The 18,788-nt window shown below is 42.0% G+C and overlaps 1 protein-coding gene across 1 annotated transcript in view; it reads left to right on the top strand.

The window, feature by feature from the left end:
* lrp1ab (low density lipoprotein receptor-related protein 1Ab) overlaps positions 1–18,788 on the top strand; it is an 89,201-nt gene that overhangs the window by 41,960 nt on the left and 28,453 nt on the right. The window contains exons 7-31 of the mRNA XM_042409705.1: positions 801–963; positions 1,450–1,672; positions 2,624–2,813; positions 2,952–3,095; positions 3,212–3,448; positions 3,673–3,853; positions 4,267–4,489; positions 4,605–4,794; positions 4,904–5,026; positions 5,332–5,472; positions 5,876–6,001; positions 9,414–9,530; positions 9,647–9,727; positions 9,829–9,996; positions 11,191–11,373; positions 11,659–11,856; positions 12,001–12,246; positions 12,586–12,783; positions 14,097–14,301; positions 14,522–14,686; positions 14,960–15,204; positions 16,120–16,251; positions 17,694–17,921; positions 18,058–18,232; positions 18,649–18,743. Coding sequence (XP_042265639.1) covers positions 801–963; positions 1,450–1,672; positions 2,624–2,813; positions 2,952–3,095; positions 3,212–3,448; positions 3,673–3,853; positions 4,267–4,489; positions 4,605–4,794; positions 4,904–5,026; positions 5,332–5,472; positions 5,876–6,001; positions 9,414–9,530; positions 9,647–9,727; positions 9,829–9,996; positions 11,191–11,373; positions 11,659–11,856; positions 12,001–12,246; positions 12,586–12,783; positions 14,097–14,301; positions 14,522–14,686; positions 14,960–15,204; positions 16,120–16,251; positions 17,694–17,921; positions 18,058–18,232; positions 18,649–18,743 — 4,377 coding nt within the window. The remainder of the gene's footprint in view (positions 1–800; positions 964–1,449; positions 1,673–2,623; positions 2,814–2,951; positions 3,096–3,211; positions 3,449–3,672; positions 3,854–4,266; positions 4,490–4,604; positions 4,795–4,903; positions 5,027–5,331; positions 5,473–5,875; positions 6,002–9,413; positions 9,531–9,646; positions 9,728–9,828; positions 9,997–11,190; positions 11,374–11,658; positions 11,857–12,000; positions 12,247–12,585; positions 12,784–14,096; positions 14,302–14,521; positions 14,687–14,959; positions 15,205–16,119; positions 16,252–17,693; positions 17,922–18,057; positions 18,233–18,648; positions 18,744–18,788) is intronic.

The following is an 18,788-nucleotide window of genomic DNA, read 5'->3' as shown; positions in this document are numbered from 1 at the left end:
CTTTGTGAAAGGGTCATTTTATGTCACTTTGAGTGATATTCAAGTCAACCCCTAAAATGACAGAGCTTTATGATTTATGTTTCTATGCTGCCTGAATAAAACCTGAATAAATAAGTGAAGAAACACAGCTAATACGGATACCTCCATACAGAGCAGAATGGGTCAAGAAATGGTCTGAGTATACAGATGATATGAATCATATACTATGATGTTTGAAGTCACCAAATCTCAACCAAATTCAGCAGTTAAATAGGAGATTTAGGACCTCTGTGTTCGACTTCCCTCTCCACCACCACCTTCATCAAAACAACAAGAATGAGAGAATATCTTTTGGAATATTGCTTCGACTGACTTTCTGTTCATAGTTTTCTTCAGAAATTACAATAAGTGAGTCATGCATACTTAAGAATTTAATAAAACAGAATATCCTTAACTCATCTAAAAGGAAAGTCTTCACCTGTCACTCTTTATCTGTCCCTTTTTGTGTTTCTTTCCCTCTCCCATGCTCTGTTTGCCTTAATCAAAAACAAGTGTATTGCTAACCCTAACCCTAATGGACAACTTGTCAGACCCAGAAGTGCAGGAACATGACATGTCATTAATTCAGTACTATTATTTTGTTTTTTAAGAGAGTGAGCACTCTTGAGGAGAGGGACATGGCATCATAAAATGAGAGGTTTTGAAACTGTGCTAGTACATTTACAGATTACAAGATTTATATGACTGTACTCGCAGGAGGTTCTGTTTTCTTAATGGTTCTGTTTTGTTTTCTGTTCTCTGCTCTCCTCTGCATCCCTCAGATGTGGAACAGATGGCTATCGACTGGCTGACCGGAAACTTCTACTTTGTGGATGACGTGGATGACTGGGTGTTTGTCTGCAACAAGAATGGCCAGACATGTGTGACCCTGCTGGACCAAGAGCTGTACAACCCTAAAGGCATCGCCTTGGATCCGGCCATGGGGTCTGTACTTCTCTCCACTCTTCTTGACCTAACACTATCCTCAATACTGTTTTAGCAACACTTGAGAGGAAAATGCTGTCTTATGATCAGACAACGTGCTGACCAAGCAGGCAGTCAAAAATCAAAGCACTTCCTCCAGATGGAAACCTAGACAGATACTTGTGTGCCACATAGACACTTGCTTGACGGCTGTTTCAGGTTCCTGACAAATGAAAATCTTGAATGTGATGTGGTTCCTTTTGCCAAGTATCACTTCTCTATTTTTATTGTCCTGGAAAGAACTTTTAAATCAATGACTGAGAGTAATACAGATTGCTCAATTGTGATAACTTGTGATGTTAAACAAAAGTCATATATGAATGTCGAAGCAGAGTTATCCAGTGTCTTAGGTCACATCATTTCCTCTTGTTAATGAAATTCCCTTTTTTGTCTCCCCATCTTTAACTTAACCTCCCCATCCTTTTTGCTTTTCTTCTTCTACTACAGCAAAGTGTTCTTCACAGACTATGGGTCCACGCCAAGGGTGGAGCGCTGTGACATGGATGGTCAGAACCGCACTAAGCTGGTGGACAGTAAGATCGTCTTCCCCCATGGTATCACCTTGGACCTGGTCAACCGGTTGGTTTACTGGGCTGATGCTTACCTGGACTACATTGAAGTGGTTGATTATGAGGGCAAGAACAGACACACCATCATCCAGGGCCTGCTGGTGAGATTTGAAGGATGGAAGCACACAAAAACACCGACTACATCATCTGAACACACACAGATGCACTTAAGACTTCTGATTCAGCATTCTTTTAAAATGTTGAACTTTACTGAACAGCAATAGCCCAGACTCCCTATCCAGTTTTCAATCTTCCCTTTGATAATACAAGATGTCTGTTTTCCTAATCTGTATCATCATTGATTTAATCTCATTATCTTTCATGACAGTACTGTTTTCCAGTTATCTCCTGTGTATCTAGGCAAAGAGAGTCTGCCTCTCCAGGGGATGAGTCCTTTTTATTGCTTTGATTGATATTACTTAAAGAGTGTGTGATGTTCTTGGCGATTGCCTCTCTAAACGTATTAGTCTGGCGGCCCTAGCAAAGCTTGGCTCAAACTTATAGTGGAATAATGATCTTAATGAAATCAGGACTGCAGTGGTGGAAGGAAGTTGGGTGGTGGTGGCGGCATGTGTGAGAGATAGGGGTTGGTGTGGGGATTGGGGTGGGCTGGAAATATGTTACAACCCATGCATCTTTTTTGACAGAGGAGGAGAGTTGCACAGAATAGACTTACAAAAGTAAAGCCTCTCTGTTAAACAGCAGATGGGAAGTGGAGCCATTATGCTGCTCTGTGCCAAGTTTACACAAACTCTCTCTTTATGTCTCTGTCTGTCTTTGTGTCCATGTTTGTCTGTCTCTCTCTGGCTATCAGATTTATTCACATTTTTAGAACCTGTCAAAATCTGTTTTATACTGATAAATAGTTTGATAGGAAAGTTTCATTATGCAGAATTTGCCAGGCAGTGTTCAAGATAGAAACATGTACACAAACAATATCACACAAGCCATTAGTCATGCACCATGAGCTGTTTTACTAATGTCAGTAGTTTCAACAGCAAACTCAAGACAACGTATTAATTCTGCTGCTTTATTGTCTCATTGTATTTCAGATTGAGCATCTATATGGACTTACTGTATTTGAAAACTACCTGTACGCCACTAACTCAGATGAAGGCAACCTCAACCCCAAGACTAGTGTGATCCGAGTGAACCGTTTCAACAGCTCAGAATTCCAGGTGGTGACACGGGTAGACCGCGGTGCCGCGCTGCATGTTTACCACCAGAGGCGCCAACCTCAAGGTGCACACTCAAGAAGGGACAGCCTTGCAATTAGCTTGACTGCTAAACTGTCGTCTGATCCATGTCCATAATTTACTGTTGTTGCAGTTGTGTACCATTGCATAACTGTTGTTTTTGTGTGCCTCTCTTCTTGCTCAGTGCGTAGCCATGCATGTGCCCTGGATCAGTTTGGGAAGGCTGGAGGTTGCTCTGACATCTGTTTGCTGAGCAACAGCCACAAGACTCGTACCTGCCGCTGTCGCTTTGGCTTCAGTCTTGGCAGCGATGGCAAGTCCTGCAAGAGTATGTATCAATTCCCATTAGTTTTGGTAATGATCGTTGATAATGTCAGTAAAGTGATGGTGGGTACCAAATCACTAACAGAAGTAATGACATTTATACATCACTTCTCTCTCCAGAACCAGACCATGAGTTATTCTTGGTGTACGGTAAAGGTCGTCCTGGAATCATCAGGGGCATGGACATGAATGCTAAGGTGCCTGATGAGTACATGATTCCCATTGAGAACCTAATGAACCCTCGAGCTCTGGATTTTCATGCCGCCACCGAATTCATCTACTTTGCTGATGCTACCAGCTACATTATTGGCCGACAGAAGATAGATGGCACAGAGAGAGACAACATACTAAAGGAAGGTAAGAATGAAATGATAGCTTTGCAGAGGATTTTGGAAACTATTGCTACTCTCTAACCAAATCCTGGCCACTACAAAGAACCTAGGGAGGAAAAGACTTAAATAAGGTTATTCCATATAATTTCCACTTAATTCTCTTTTTCTTCTTATTTCTCTTTAATTTTCTATCCTGAATTGGCCAGCTAATAGTTCCTTTTTCACACCTGCTTCTTTTGCTTATCTCAGGTATCCACACAGTAGAGGGGCTAGCTGTAGACTGGATGGGAGGTAATCTCTACTGGACAGATGATGGGCCTAAGAAGACTATCAGTGTTGCCAGGCTGGAGAAGGCCTCTCAGACCCGCAAGACTCTCATTGAGGGCAAAATGAGCCACCCACGTGCCATTGTGGTGGACCCCCAGCATGGGTGAGACACTGGAGGGGAGGGTATTTGTAATTTTAATGGGTATTCTTTTCTCATAAATGCTATGTTAAAGTTGTTAATCCAGTTATAATTCTTTGATGTAGTGGTGTTCAACCTGCGTGTCAGTGTTAGTACTTCTGGTAGAGTGGGAGGGGATGGCCTTTGGGTTTTTTACTTGTAGCTATGTGAGCTGTCTACAATATAATTTTTGTTTAACTCACTTGTTACATTAATGTTTGCTTGTGTGTGTTGGAACGGGTGAGTTTTCAAGGGATTTTTAGATACTCCTTCCTTTTGTTTTGTTCCATCAAAGAGCATCAAAACTCAAAGCCACATTCTGACAGCTCAGGCTCTCACAGAAAAGTCTTATCTCACAAGCCCTTTGAATGTGATGATACATGTTCTCATCCTCCCAGATGGATGTACTGGACCGACTGGGAGGAGGATCCCACAGAGAGTAACAGAGGAAAGATCAAGAAAGCTTGGATGGACGGTTCACATCACCAAGTGTTCCTGACCAGCAAGACAGTGTTGTGGCCTAATGGCTTGAGTCTGGATATACCCCAGGGCATCCTGTACTGGGTGGATGCTTATTACGACCGTATTGAAATGGTTTACCTCAACACAACTGACCGGAAGGTTGGTGATAATCTGAGAAAATATTCCCACATTTTGGTCATTTTGAGAGAATCTGCTTGTTGGAGCTAAGATAGTATGTGGAAATGTGATCCCTCTCCATTTCCTTATTTAACAGGTGGTGTATGAGGGGCAAGAGCTTAACCACGCCTTTGGATTATGTCATTACAAACAATTCCTCTTTTGGAATGAGTACCGTGGTGGCAGCATCTACAAATTAGACCAGGTGACTAAGACAGTCACCCTACTGCGCAATGAGAGGCCACCCATCTTTGAGATCAGAGTGTATGATGCACACCAGCAGCAAGGTATATCATTCATAAGGATCTAATGTCAAGTATAATTTAACAATTAAGAATACTGAGATGTATAATAAAGACTGTATTCTGTCTGTCTTCTTTTTTTTTTTTTATAAAGGCTCCAATGCTTGTCGAGTCAACAATGGAGGCTGTAGCAGTCTGTGCCTTGCAATCCCTGATGGCAGGTCCTGTGGCTGTGCTGACGATCAAATCCTGGATGTCGATAATGTCACCTGCAAAGGTACTTAGCAGCTTTACCAGTACAATGGTTTCACCAAAAATCTGTGTTATGTAATGGAAACTTCATTAATCAGCAGGGGTTTAGTCTGTTAAAGAATTCTTGGCTGTACTTTCCATTTTCAAACTACTATACGATGTGCTTGCCAAATCTGGGGAGAAGTTTCAGAGAGACTCCACCAATATTGTTGCAACTTTTAGAGAGATGAAAGCTGACCTAGCCACCAGAAAGCTTTGTTGTGTTGCAGTGCTTAGCTCTTGTCTCAATGGCCCATCTGTTTCTGCTCCTAACCCTGATCTCATCTCCAGCCAATCCCACCTACGTGCCCCCGCCACAGTGCCAGTCTGGGGAGTTTGCCTGCAAGAACAACCGCTGCATCCAAGAGCGCTGGAAGTGTGATGGGGACAACGATTGTCTGGACAACAGTGATGAGGCCCCTGAACTCTGCCGTAAGTGTGCCATGTCATTGTCATGGTTACACAGCAACACATAGATAAACAAAATTCTCATTAAGGTTCTTGGCTAACACGAACTGACAGAGCGAAAACTGCAGTTTCCAAGATTGTCTCTTTCCATGCAGTGTAATATGACTGTAATTTCACTGGCCAACTTTCTCCTAATTAGGCGATAGTGAGAACCAGGGACAGAGATATTTGTCTTGGATGGATTGTCATTTTTACACTTTATTTGAAGTGACATGCTTAAAACATCTATTTAGCAGGCTAAATAGTGTATCAAATCCAGAAAGCCTTAATAAAGCAGTGAGCTTGGTGTGTAAAAATATATATATTAAAACCTGGTTTGTAAAAAAACAATGTTGTGTTCATAATATTTTCTGTTTTCTCCCTTCAGACCAGCACACCTGTCCAGCTGACCGATTCAAATGTCAGAACAACCGCTGTATCCCCCTTCGATGGCTGTGTGATGGTGACAATGACTGTGGCAATGATGAGGATGAATCAAATACCACATGCTCTGGTATGTATGAAGTTGTAGTTCTTTGTAGTCTAGAGAGCATATGAATTTTTCATTCATTTTTTGATTTGTAAGATGCAAGACCTGATTTTATTAGCCGTGTGGCCATTTTTAACTCTTAATAAAGTTGTATGTCATCTACATAAGGGTCAACAACAACGCTGTTATTGCTAAGAGTTTGTTTTTCTTCATCTGCAAGATGTCTCAAAACATGTGAACTTATCTATGAAATTTGGTATTTAAAAATTTGGACAGACTGCATTTCAGGTAAATGAATATACAACTTAATATGATTTTAGTCATGATGTGCAGCTGGGGTTCTTGTTGTGGTTATGTGTTTTGAGTATTTCAAACACACAGCTATGAAACTATTGTTTAGGTTTGTTTAAGCAAGAAAGAGAATCGCACTCAGTGGAGGGTTCTAGTTCAAAGTCCATGTTCCATCATGCCATTCCCGGGACATCCAGTTGGCCAACAGATTTAACTTGGATGAACAGGATTTCTCTCCACTAAGGGGAGGCCTCCTGTCTCCCCCATCTATGGACACTGCAGGGCAAACAGTTGGACTGGCACCCTGAAGGATGCCTGCTTTCCACCCAGCAGTCACTCCAGCTCCATGAAGGAACCCCAGGGTGCTGGTTACTACACTGCATCTCCACCTTCCCATACTCCTCCAACCTCTCCCCGGCCGTCCCTTGGCATAGCAGTCGGTTCCAGCACAGCTCCCATGTTATCCCACTTCATGATTGTGGTCATAGGAGACTCCATAGTCCAGAATATCAGGATGAAGACGGCAAAAATGTACTGTTGCGAGGGTCCAGAAAATAGCCAGCAGAATTATACAGGACCATCCAAAGTTGGAGCGGACTGTAGTCTATGTGGGTGCAAATGACATCCCAAAAAAAACAGTCGGAACTGCTTAAACTGCACTTCATCCACTTATTGAAGGTCCTGGAGACACAAACTGCCACGCTTACATCTCTAGACCAATCCCGACTCTTAGCCGTGGAGTGGGTCGCTTCAGTCGCCTGCTGAGCCTACTCACTTGGCTGTCATCGGCTTGCAGCAATTACGATGTGGCTTTCGTTGACAATTTTAACTTGTTTTGGGAGCATAGACAGCTTTAATGGAGGGATGATCTCCACCCAATTAGAGCTGACTCTCGCATGATAACAGCAAACTTATCTTACTATTTACAGCACTCACATGCTCCACTGCTCCTAGCCATTCACATGCACCTCCCCACTTCCGGTCAAGTCCCTTGCTCTCTTCGAGTGACCGGTCCCACAGTACTTGATGTCCTCTGGGTCTGGCCCCTGCCAGATCAGTTCCACTAATTTAATTAGTGCATATAACAGGCATGAACTCATTGTTATAACTCTCCCTTCTATTTTCCCTCATTCCATTCGTATATGTAAAAATAAAACAACAATAAAAAGAAACTGTGTCACAGGGCCAAAAGACTTCAACTTTGACATCTTAAAGTTTAAAATGAGAATTTACAATAACGCTGTCAGAATAGAAAGACAAGCCCATATCTCAAAGATCATTCTTGAAAACTAACACAACCCCAAAGTCCTCTTCTCCATGATTAACACTCCTTTGAACCCATCTCTGGCTTTCAGTTCTAAAGATCTAAAGAGTCAGGAATTTGCATCATTTTTTTAAAGTAAAAATTGACACCATTAGATCCAGTATTATAAATACATATTCGTCAGCTGTTTGGGATCTATTGGTGGGTGGGTCTCCACCTATGACATCCTTTAGTATGACAACAGATGATAAAATTGGTGTTATGATCAACAAAATGAAGTCATCCACATGTGCACTAAACCCCATTCTTACCAGTGTGTAAATCCAGCTTCCAGTGCCTCTCTCACAAAACATTTCCCTCTGCCCATCTCAAATCTTCCTTTTCTTAGTAAAATTCTTGAGAAGATTGTATTTGACCAACTACATGATCATCTGAATACTAATATATTAGATAAATTCCAGTCTTGCTATCAGACCAACCATAGCATGGAAACCTCTTTTATTAAAGGTACTATAAATGACCTGAGAATTTTGACTGATTCAAACAATGTGCCTTTCCTCTTTTTGTTAGATTTGAGTGCTGCATTCGATACAGTTGATCATGGCATTTTAATTGATGGACTTGAGAAATGAGTAGATCTCTTTGGTGCGGTACCTGACTGGTTTCGCTCATACTTGTCAGAAAGACATTTTTTTTGTTAGTTTAGGCGACTTTGTGTCACAGACATTTGACATTGAAGATGGTGTTCCTCAAGGAAGCATTCTAGGTGTTATTCTATTTTCTTTTTACATGCTGCCTCTGGGCAACATAATTAGTCACCACAATGTCAAGTATCACTGTTATGCTGATGATACACAACTATATATCTCCGTTTCGCAAGACAACCCCAGTTCTTTCAATGTTTTTTTTACCTGCCTTTCTGATATCAACACTTGGATGAGTATTTTTTTTAAAAAAGAAATAAGCAGAAAACAGAAATTCTACGTGTTGGTCCAAAAGCAGAAAGGCAGAGACTAGAGTCAGTGTTTGCCAGCCTGTTCAAGCAAGTTAAAACATGTTACAGATTTAGAGGTGATTTTAGACTTTGATCTTAATTTTACTAGCCATTTTAACAATGTCACAAAAACATAATTTTTTCATCTGAGGAACTTTGCCAAAATGAGACCCTTTTTATCTCAGAATGATGCTGAAATTCTGATACATGCTTTTATTGCAAGCTGCTTAGATCATTGCAACTATCTTTTTAATGGTCTCCCTAAAAAGTCTTTAGGAAAATTACAGTTAATTCAGAAAGCTGCAACCAGGATTTTGAGCAATACAAAAAAAGAGATCATATTACCCCTCTGCTCGCAGCACTGCACTGGCTACCTGTATCTTTTAGAATTGATTTTAAAGTCCTTTTACTTATGTACAAGGCCTTACATAATCTAGCACCTTCACATATCAGGAACTGCTTTTCATTTTATGTCCCAACAAGAACTCTCAGATCTGCCACTGCCTTTCTTTTATAAATTCCTAAAGTCTCCCACAAATCTGGTGAGGCTGCTTTATGTTCTGTTCTGTTCTGTTCTGGATCTTAGAACAGCAAACCCCCTTGGACTTTTTAAAAGGAAATTCAAGACCTATCTTTTTAATTTGGCTTTTAATGTGGGTTAACTTTACGCGTATCGTTGTTAATATTTTATTGTATTGTGATCAAACTGTTTGTTGTTTGTTTGTTTTGTTTATTAGTTTGTTTTTCTCGTTTTGTGAAGCACTTGGCCTGTATCTTTGTATGAAAAGTGCTGTACAAAAAGTTATTATTATTATGATTATTATTATTATTATTAAGGAAGGCATTGCAGAAAGAACTAACCTGTTTTATATCTTGTTTCCTGCCAGCTCGCACATGCCCACCAAACCAGTACCCTTGTGCCAGTGGGCGCTGCATCCCTATCTCATGGACATGTGACCTGGATGACGACTGTGGAGACCGCTCAGATGAACCAGACTCATGTGGTAGGTCTTAACTGCACCTTCATATTGTTAGTCTTGCTTGAATAGCAAGTTATTTAGATTAAACAACAAATATGTTTGTGATATTTTACACATCCTCTCTTGTTCCCCTTCCCCAGCCTATCCAACCTGCTTCCCTCTGACCCAGTTCACCTGTGCCAATGGCCGCTGCATCAACATCAATTGGCGTTGTGATAATGGTGAGCATCATCTTGTGAGACTTCCCTCATCCTCCATGAGGATGTATTTTAAAACAATCCAGTAACTGACAATAAAATCTTGCATGTGCGCTTATGTACAGACAATGACTGTGGGGATAACAGTGACGAAGCAGGCTGCAGCCATTCCTGCTCCAGTGTCCAGTTTAAATGTAACAGTGGCCGCTGCATCCCAGAATACTGGACTTGTGATGGCGACAATGACTGTGGTGACTACAGTGACGAGACTCATGCAAACTGTACCAATCAGGGTAAGGAACGATACAGTGTACTGTATGGAAGACTGAAATACTACTGCTCTAAGAATAGTTTTGTTACTGCACTGTCTCCTCTCTTCCTGTGCATGTGGATATAGATTGGGTTTGTGCTTTTGCCAGTTGTACTTGAGTCACATTGTGTATTATATTTCACTATGTTTATATGTTGCTGTTTGCAGTTGTACAGAGGTTGTCACAATGAAGACAGGATCTTCCTCCTCCCTGTCCCATTTCCTCCGCTATGCATGCCCATGCTTGCCCTCTGGCTTCTATTTATCATTTACAGCAAATCCTCTCTGTAGCTCTGTTCAGGATGTGATTATGTGTTGTGGTTAGATAACAATTAAACTCTTTCATGGTTTTGTGCAAACGGCACAGATGTTTTGACTTTGCCGCAGTGATATGAATTTACGTGTTTAAGTAAGAAGTGAAAGTAGCTGGTGGCCATGTTCTGCTTTGGAACATTCAGTTTTCCTGGTTAACCACTCATTGTGATAATAACTGAGAGAGCGTCATAGAACAGTGTCATACCCTTCCTGTGCACTGTGTGTGTTCTGATGCTGTATGTACTGTTTGATACATGCAGAAACGCAGCCAACTGCTGTCAAGTCCCAGCATGCAAAAACGGAGCCCAGCATGACCTGTTGGTCTAATGAGCAATCTGTGCTTTGTATGTGTGTGTGTGTGTCTGGCTGTGTGTGTGTGTTTGCGGGCTCTCTTGGTCTGCCGTCTGGAAGTCATTAGCTGAAATAAAAAAGCAACACTATTGCCTTCCCATTCTGTATATTGTAGTTCTGTGCCGAAAGGTCCCAGGCCTGTTTGCTGCTTTAGCCATGCCAAACGTTGACCTTTGCCATGAGGGGATGTCATTGTGCTACCTCCTCAGTGTGACATCAGCCAGTGAGCTGTGTGTGTCAATGTTGTTTGTCTTGGCTCAGAGTCAGGTAGTTAAGCCAGTATCCCAGCATATCTACACATTAATTACTGACTAGAATGGCCTATTCTTTCTTTTCTCTGTTTTTGGTCCAGCATGTGTGGTCTGTGCTACTGTTGTTTGCTGATTGTGATATCAGTCTGATATTTTTCAGTTGCTGACTTGTATTTGTATCTTATTTCTTTTTTGACATTGGCTAAATTTCACTCTCCATCTCTTTTGTTGGCTAACTGTCACATTTTTTTCCTCTCCAGCTACCCGTCCTCCAGGCGGCTGCCATGTAGATGAGTTCCAGTGTCGGATGGACGGCCTGTGCATTCCCATGCGCTGGCGCTGTGACGGTGACACAGACTGTATGGACTTGAGTGATGAGAACAACTGTGAGGGTGTCACCCACATGTGTGACCCAGCAGTCAAATTCAGTTGCAGGGATTCTGGTGAGGATGCTGACAGCTGGTTTAAGTACCAGAGTTTAAGGGTGATGTGTTTTTTTTTTTTTTTTTTTTGACAATGTCAGTTAAGGATGCAGTGTTATTGTGATGGTACAAATAGGGTTTTATTCTTGGAAATTTCATTGAAAAGAACTGATTTTGGTCAGAAATTTCACTGTTACAACTGCTGGTGTGACCAAGTCTATCATCTTGTATAAAACGGATTCTTTATGAATGTTAAGTACTCTTCAAAGACACAAGCTAAGAGTTGGTATCATGTGATCCTGCCAGCTCGCTGCATCAGCAAAGCCTGGGTGTGTGATGGCGACAGTGACTGTGAGGACAACTCGGATGAGGACAATTGCGAGGCATTGGTGTGCAAGTTGTCTCACCATGTGTGCGCTACCAACGACTCAATCTGTCTGCCTACTGAGAAGCTGTGTGATGGCACTGACGACTGTCCGGATGGCTCTGACGAGAAGCTTTGTGGTAAAACATTCTTTGCACACAAAAATACAGCATGACAATATGTTCAGTACCTTATTGCTTTGTTGTCATTTACCTTTCATATTACCTTTCATTTACCTTTCTCGGCTATATCCCAACTATTTCATCTCTGTTTTCTGCCTGCAGACTTGTGTTCATTGGACAATGGTGGTTGTAGTCACAACTGCAGCATAATTCCTGGGGAGGGCTTCATGTGTTCTTGTCCCCTGGGCATGGAGCTGGGAGCAGACAACAAGACCTGTCAGATCCAGAGGTTCTGCGCCAAACACCTCAAGTGTAGCCAGAAGTGCGACCAGGAAAAATCCAGCGTCAAATGCTCCTGCTACGAGGGCTGGGAGCTGGAGGCCGACATGGAGAGCTGCAAAAGTATTGGTGAGGAAAAAGAGTTACTCCTACAAACTGAAGAATTTCTTTTTGGCTCCAGACTGAGAGCAAAGTATTTAGGGCTGAAAAAGCTCTACAGTTCTTATTTTACTGTGTGTATATATATACAGTATTTGATACATAGTGGTGTTGAAGATATTTTTCCAAAAAGTGAGCAGCACCTCTTCAGTTATTTAATCATTTTTTAGGAAGGGGCTGATGGAGTGAGACAGCTGTGGCAGGATTTGATCCAAGACAAGCAAGGGGTTTTGTGAATCTGAACTCTGAGATGAGATCTACTCTGTTCAGACACTAACACTTTGCTGGGTACAATTTCTTTGCTTTCAGATCCCTTCAAGCCTTTCATAATTTTCTCAAACCGCCATGAGATCAGAAGGATTGAGCTTCACAAGGGGGAGTTCAGTGTGCTTGTACCAGGCCTGAGGAACACCATTGCCTTGGACTTTCACCTCAACCAGAGCACCCTGTACTGGACTGATGTCGTGGAAGACAAGATCTACCGTGGGAAACTGTCTGAAAATGGAGGTAAGACAGCCAGTCAGCTGCAGCTCTCTGTGATTTTAAGTTATGCAGAAAGATAGATGGGGTGATGGATTGAATGGCCACTCAGAACATTCTAATTACATAGTAATATGTTGATTTTTCAGTGTCATCTAGTATAATAAAAACATTAAAGTGGATTGTTCCATTTGAGATGAAAGATATCATGTTTATACTTTTGACTGTGCATTTCTCAAAAATTGACCTTCGCTGAGCAAATACACTCTGTAATTTCTCAGAGCCAAAAGTTTTTAAAAAGAATCTGTGGTCAGCAGTGGCGGTCTGTGACCCTGAAAAAATCTCCCAGGTCATGGCTGGCCTTTCCCGCTCCAAAACCCCAGGTCTCCTTGCCAATCAAGGTTGTGTTCCCAGCACAGCACTTAGGGGGCACACGGAAGGCTTTGTCTCTTCCCATTTGTCTCAGCGCTGGCTGTGCATGACTGCAGCCAGAACACTGATGTAGCGTAGGAGGCACAACACACTGCAGCTCCAGTTCCCAGCCCTCCAACTTCACTTTTAAAACAGGACTCCTGAACAGAGACATTGTGACCAACTCATAGATCAGCTCCTGCTGCTTGTTATTGAAGCCATTTCAGCATAGCTATTTCAGCATCTCCAAAGTTCTTGGCATACACTGAGTAGTGCCAACACATTAATTAGGACACCCCTACCCACACAGAAATCTAGCCATAACTCCAGCATTCCTTCAAGCAAACTGTGAGGAAGGCCTATCCCTCTCCTTCTAATTACAGTGCTACTGGAAGGCCTTGTAAGGAACTTGTCTGATCACCCACAGCCAGAGATGATCACACATTTGGGTTTTGCACTTAGTTTGCATAAGAGCCAGTTGTTGGCTGGGAAAAAATAAAAAGAGGGAGATCTGGTGTTTGAAGATTGTTTTCTTAGAAGTGGGGCAGTGGGGTTAGGAAGATAGCGCTGGTCAAAGCCACACTAACAGACTCAGCAGTAGTGCGAGCAAGTCACTGATGGAGTTCATAAGAGTGAAGAATTCTAAACAATTCACTGTTTGTCAGGGATTTTTTTTTGCAATGAACCATATGTGTTGGCAGGAGATTTGCTCTCACTAGTGAAAGTGACACAGGCCAAGCTATTACACTAAATTAGCTGAATTACAACTGGTATTCTTCCACTTAAAATTAACATTAAAATACTATAGAATGCCACAAAATAACGATCTTGGTAACTTTTTCATCTTGCTATTCTGTTATCAAATTCACAATAGAGAACCAGTCACCATCCTAGTTTTAAGTCCCAATTTTTCTGTGTGTCCCGGTCAGCCCTGACTAGTTTTGAGGTGGTGATCCAGTATGGACTGGCTACTCCAGAGGGCCTGGCTGTGGACTGGATAGCAGGAAACATCTACTGGGTGGAAAGCAATCTGGACCAGATTGAGGTGGCCAAACTGGATGGGACCATGAGAACCACCTTGCTGGCTGGGGAGGTGGAGCACCCCCGGGCCATCGCCCTAGACCCTCGTGATGGGTAAGAAGCATCTATGGATTTGAAAGTTATAATCACCCTTATTTAAAACGGGAAGTTTGTGTTTTTCTTACATAGAATGTCCAGTTTGTCCATTTGCCACATTGTCTTAGGATAAGGATACATTCCTCCCACTTTATTTTCTATGAAACACATTCTCACATGATGATACTGTACTCATTTGTGAAAATCCCTACTCATGTAGATTATTTTCTGTTGGCAGTATTCTATTTTGGACAGACTGGGATGCTAGTCTGCCCAGGATTGAGGCAGCATCGATGAGTGGTGAAGGCAGACGTACAATCCACAGGGAAACAGGCAGTGGTGGCTGGCCCAACGGACTCACTGTAGATTACATGGAAAGACGCATTGTCTGGATTGATGCCAGGTAGCATTTGCCTCTAGTCTCTGAATATACAGAGTGCTCTCATTGCGCTGCATCCACCCACGCGCTCATTACATCACCCAATTACTCAGTCTTTTTTCCCTTTGCTTGCCATCATACATTTTTTAATAAACATGCAGATGTTCTTTGCTTATATAAAATTGCATACAAAGTACAGACTTACCCAGTAACATAAACTGACATGCATATACTTTATCTTATGTGTATGTTACCCTGTTATATAAAGTATATACCTCTGCCCTAATGTTTCTCCAGGTCGGATGCTATCTACTCTGCTAAGTATGACGGTTCTGGGCTGATTGAAGTGCTGCGGGGTCATGAGTATTTGTCCCACCCTTTTGCTGTCACCATGTATGGGGGCGAAGTCTACTGGACTGATTGGAGGACTAACACTCTGGCTAAAGCCAACAAATGGACAGGACACAATGTCACCGTAGTCCAGCGCACCAACACGCAGCCTTTTGATTTGCAGGTCTATCACCCGTCCAGACAACCCCAGGGTAGGTTGCACACCAGATACTTGAGAGACGCATAAACACTCACAGGCAGAGAGCACCCATATCTCAGATTTACCTAGGCCTATCACCATGGCTGATTTGGGCTTTAACTCAAAGGAGAATAGTGACAAACTTGCAGTTCATTGCTGACCATGTTGATTCACATCTCCTATTCCCCAAAGACAGCTGACCTTTTAGAGCTGTGAGACGTGTTGTCTCCTCACACCGGCAGCAATTTAGACACCTCCTGCTGCCTCGTTGATCAAAAAGTCACCTCACTGTTTGGCATTTCCCACCGGCTGGGTAGAAATAAAACCATCCTCCTGTGACTTAAATGTCATGTGTTGATCTCACAGACACACATGATTGACAAGATGGCAAAAGGATCGTCAAATGTGTTATGCAGTATGCTGTCACATTGAACTGTCACCTTGATGTTTAGTAGCCAACAGCTATAGGATCCCAAGGGTGTATGGGTAGCAAGAGAGGCACTGGGTCCTGTAATTGGAGGCAGGAAAAGAGAGATTTCACAGAATTGTTGATTGACAGCTGCAACAAATGCCCATGACATTGACGAGGCAACAAGCTGTGTTGACAGGTCTGGTCGACAAAGTCTTTTTCTACACTCTCACTTCCCTTAAGGGCCCATTGATGGAGAGGTCCATTACATTTTGAAAAGAAGAAAATAACACAAACAGCATCTCACATTAAACCATTGGCTTAGTCTGAAACAACAATTTATAAGTTACTTTCATGTATTCTTTCAAAATTTTTGAAACTATCCTTTTCACAGCAATCTATAGATCATATAATGATGCAATGAAATACCCTCGCTGGCTGTCTTTCTCACATACCACCTCTTTTGTCTTTGTATATTGTTTCTCTTTCACAACGCTTCCTGTATGACTTCTTCTCTAGCTCCCAACCCGTGTGCCACCAGTGATGGTAAAAGCCCTTGCTCCCACCTTTGTCTCATCAACTTCAACCAGACCTTCTCCTGTGCCTGCCCTCACCTCATGAAGCTGCAGCCTGACAAACGGACCTGCAAAGGTAAGGACACATACTGATATTCACAAACCTTAAGCCATTTTCTTTTACTTAAAAACCACTCTGATGGAGCATGTACACACAGCACAACACTGTCATATATTATCCATGTCATCAGGGAGGAATTTGCAGGAATATTTTCTCACAACTGTCATGACTGCTACAATGTCCTCAGCTCCCAAACGTGACATCAGCGTCATTAGCTGTCATCTCTTATGACAGAAGACCTGATTACATCTCCTCTGTTTGTGCCACATTGGCCTTCTTCATTTTCATTTGATATTTACATTTCATTTCATATGAAAGACTGTCACAAGTTATGTGTTGAAGTCTTATTGCAATGTGATTTCATGAGTGGGTTTCATGATGGTTTTCGAGGAATAGCTGTGGGAGTTTGTGTGCACATGCTCTCATTTTGAAGTCGTTCAGCATGCTACAGAACAATCTTCATCTCAGCAGTGGGGATGTAAGGATAATTGGATTAGAGGGCATCTGATGCATTCGCCATTAACACAGGAATTTTCAGGTTCTCAGTCAAACTGAGATTTTCTCTGAACTCAGCCACATTTACCACTTAAACTGATTGAGGGCGAGGGTCCTCTTCTATCGTCTAAGAGGTAATCAAGCCTCAACAAGGGCAACATGTAACTGACTGGTCAGTTTGACCTTCTTAAAGGAGATCTCCCAATTTTACACATCAAAATGTGTTTGCAGGACTTGGAGTAGTACTGCATATATAAAAACAAGTTGTACAAAGCCTTTTGTGGCTGCAGAGGGAGCTGCACAAAGTCTGATAAATTGCCTCAAGTGATGTCACTTGTCTCTTGACCCTTGTTTGAAAAAGATATGGGGATGTGAAGTTTGAAAGAAGTGAGCTCCCCAGACCTCTGTAGCCTGCTCCTCATCTCTGCTTGAGGCTACATTAGCTGCTAGTAGCATAACACACACAAACACATCTCCCACCAAACTGTTGACTGTCAAGTTGCATTGTGGGTAATGTAGGCATCAAATTTTGACAATGAAGAATAATACTTAGAATAAGAAAGATGATAGTGCTGGTTCTGCTGCATTGATTTTGACCAACAGTGTTAAAAGAGTGCAACGCTAAATCGGTGTAGTACTCTTTGAAGCCTTTGTTTCCTAAGATATAACTGGCTCCACCCTTTAGATTTTGTGACCAGTACAGTGAGAAGGAGCCCAAACTTATTAAATTTGAAATCAATCACTAAGATTTTGCCCTTTCCTTTGAACCAAGAAACCATATTTAAATAGTTCTTAGACATTTATTCAGGCAGTGAAAAGTTATTGAAATTCAGCAGAAAAAATGCCTCATTTATTCTGTATACTTCTGTTCTTCCTTTCTCTTTTCTTCCCTCCCTCCCTTCCTTCCTTCCTAATAAAAAATGTGCTAAAAGTGATCTCTGTTGTTCATTTTTCTTTTCCAGAGTCGCGGAAGTTCCTTCTTTATGCTCGTCAGATTGAGATCCGAGGAGTAGACATTGACAACCCCTACTACAACTACATCATCTCCTTCACCGTTCCGGACATAGACAATGTCACAGTGGTGGACTACGATGCTGTGGAGCATCGAATCTACTGGTCAGATGTCCGAACACAGACCATCAAGAGAGCTTTCATCAACGGCACAGGAGTGGAAACTGTTGTTTCTGCTGGTAAGAACAATCTTAGGAGTATTTGTTAGAATTTTTTTAATTGATTATTTGTTTTTTTATTTCAATTATAAGTTTGTACTTTCACAAATGCCCAGGAAACCCTAACATTTACCATTGTGACTTTGACATTCTCTAGACCTCCCTAATGCTCACGGGTTGGCAGTAGACTGGGTGTCCAGGAACCTTTTCTGGACCAGCTATGATGCCAATAAGAAGCAGATCAATGTGGCCCGACTGGATGGATCTTTCAAGAATGCTGTCATCCAGGGCTTAGACAAGCCCCACTGTTTGGTGGTGCACCCTCTACTGGGGTGAGTGTTACCTCCAGTTAGCTAGGCCTGCATTCAGTTCATGATGTTAACTCCCTGTCTGATGTTCTTTTTTGTTTTCTATTTCACTCAGTAACACTAGATTACCAAGTCGCTACCATGTTTTATTTCACAGATTACTTTGTTTTAACACTTTTTAATCACTCATGGATTTTATTTAAACTTAAAGACATAAATTCAAGAGTACTTGGGGCCTGTGTGCTCTAGAACAATACACTTTGGTTAAAGGATTTAGTTACAGCCATTGTTTCCTGGCTGCTTCTTCATCCTTTGACTTACTACTTGTTCCTCATTTGATACTCCTATTGTGTCTTGTAATGCTTCTTTGGTAGAGCATTGTTCTCCAGAAAACATTTTGCCCCCTTTTAATATCTCATATTATTCATATCTCTCCTCAGGAAGCTGTACTGGACTGATGGCGACAACATAAGCATGGCTAACATGGATGGTAGCAACAGCACCACACTCTACACCAATCAGAAAGGGCCAGTAGGTGAGCAGATGGTCCCTCCTACAGCCATAAATTATTGACTGCCAC

Source organism: Thunnus maccoyii, chromosome 4 (genome assembly GCF_910596095.1).
Source record: "Thunnus maccoyii chromosome 4, fThuMac1.1, whole genome shotgun sequence".
Classification (NCBI taxonomy): domain Eukaryota; kingdom Metazoa; phylum Chordata; class Actinopteri; order Scombriformes; family Scombridae; genus Thunnus; species Thunnus maccoyii.
Note: the sequence above shows the minus strand (reverse complement) of the source record. Positions and strands in the feature narration are given on the sequence as shown.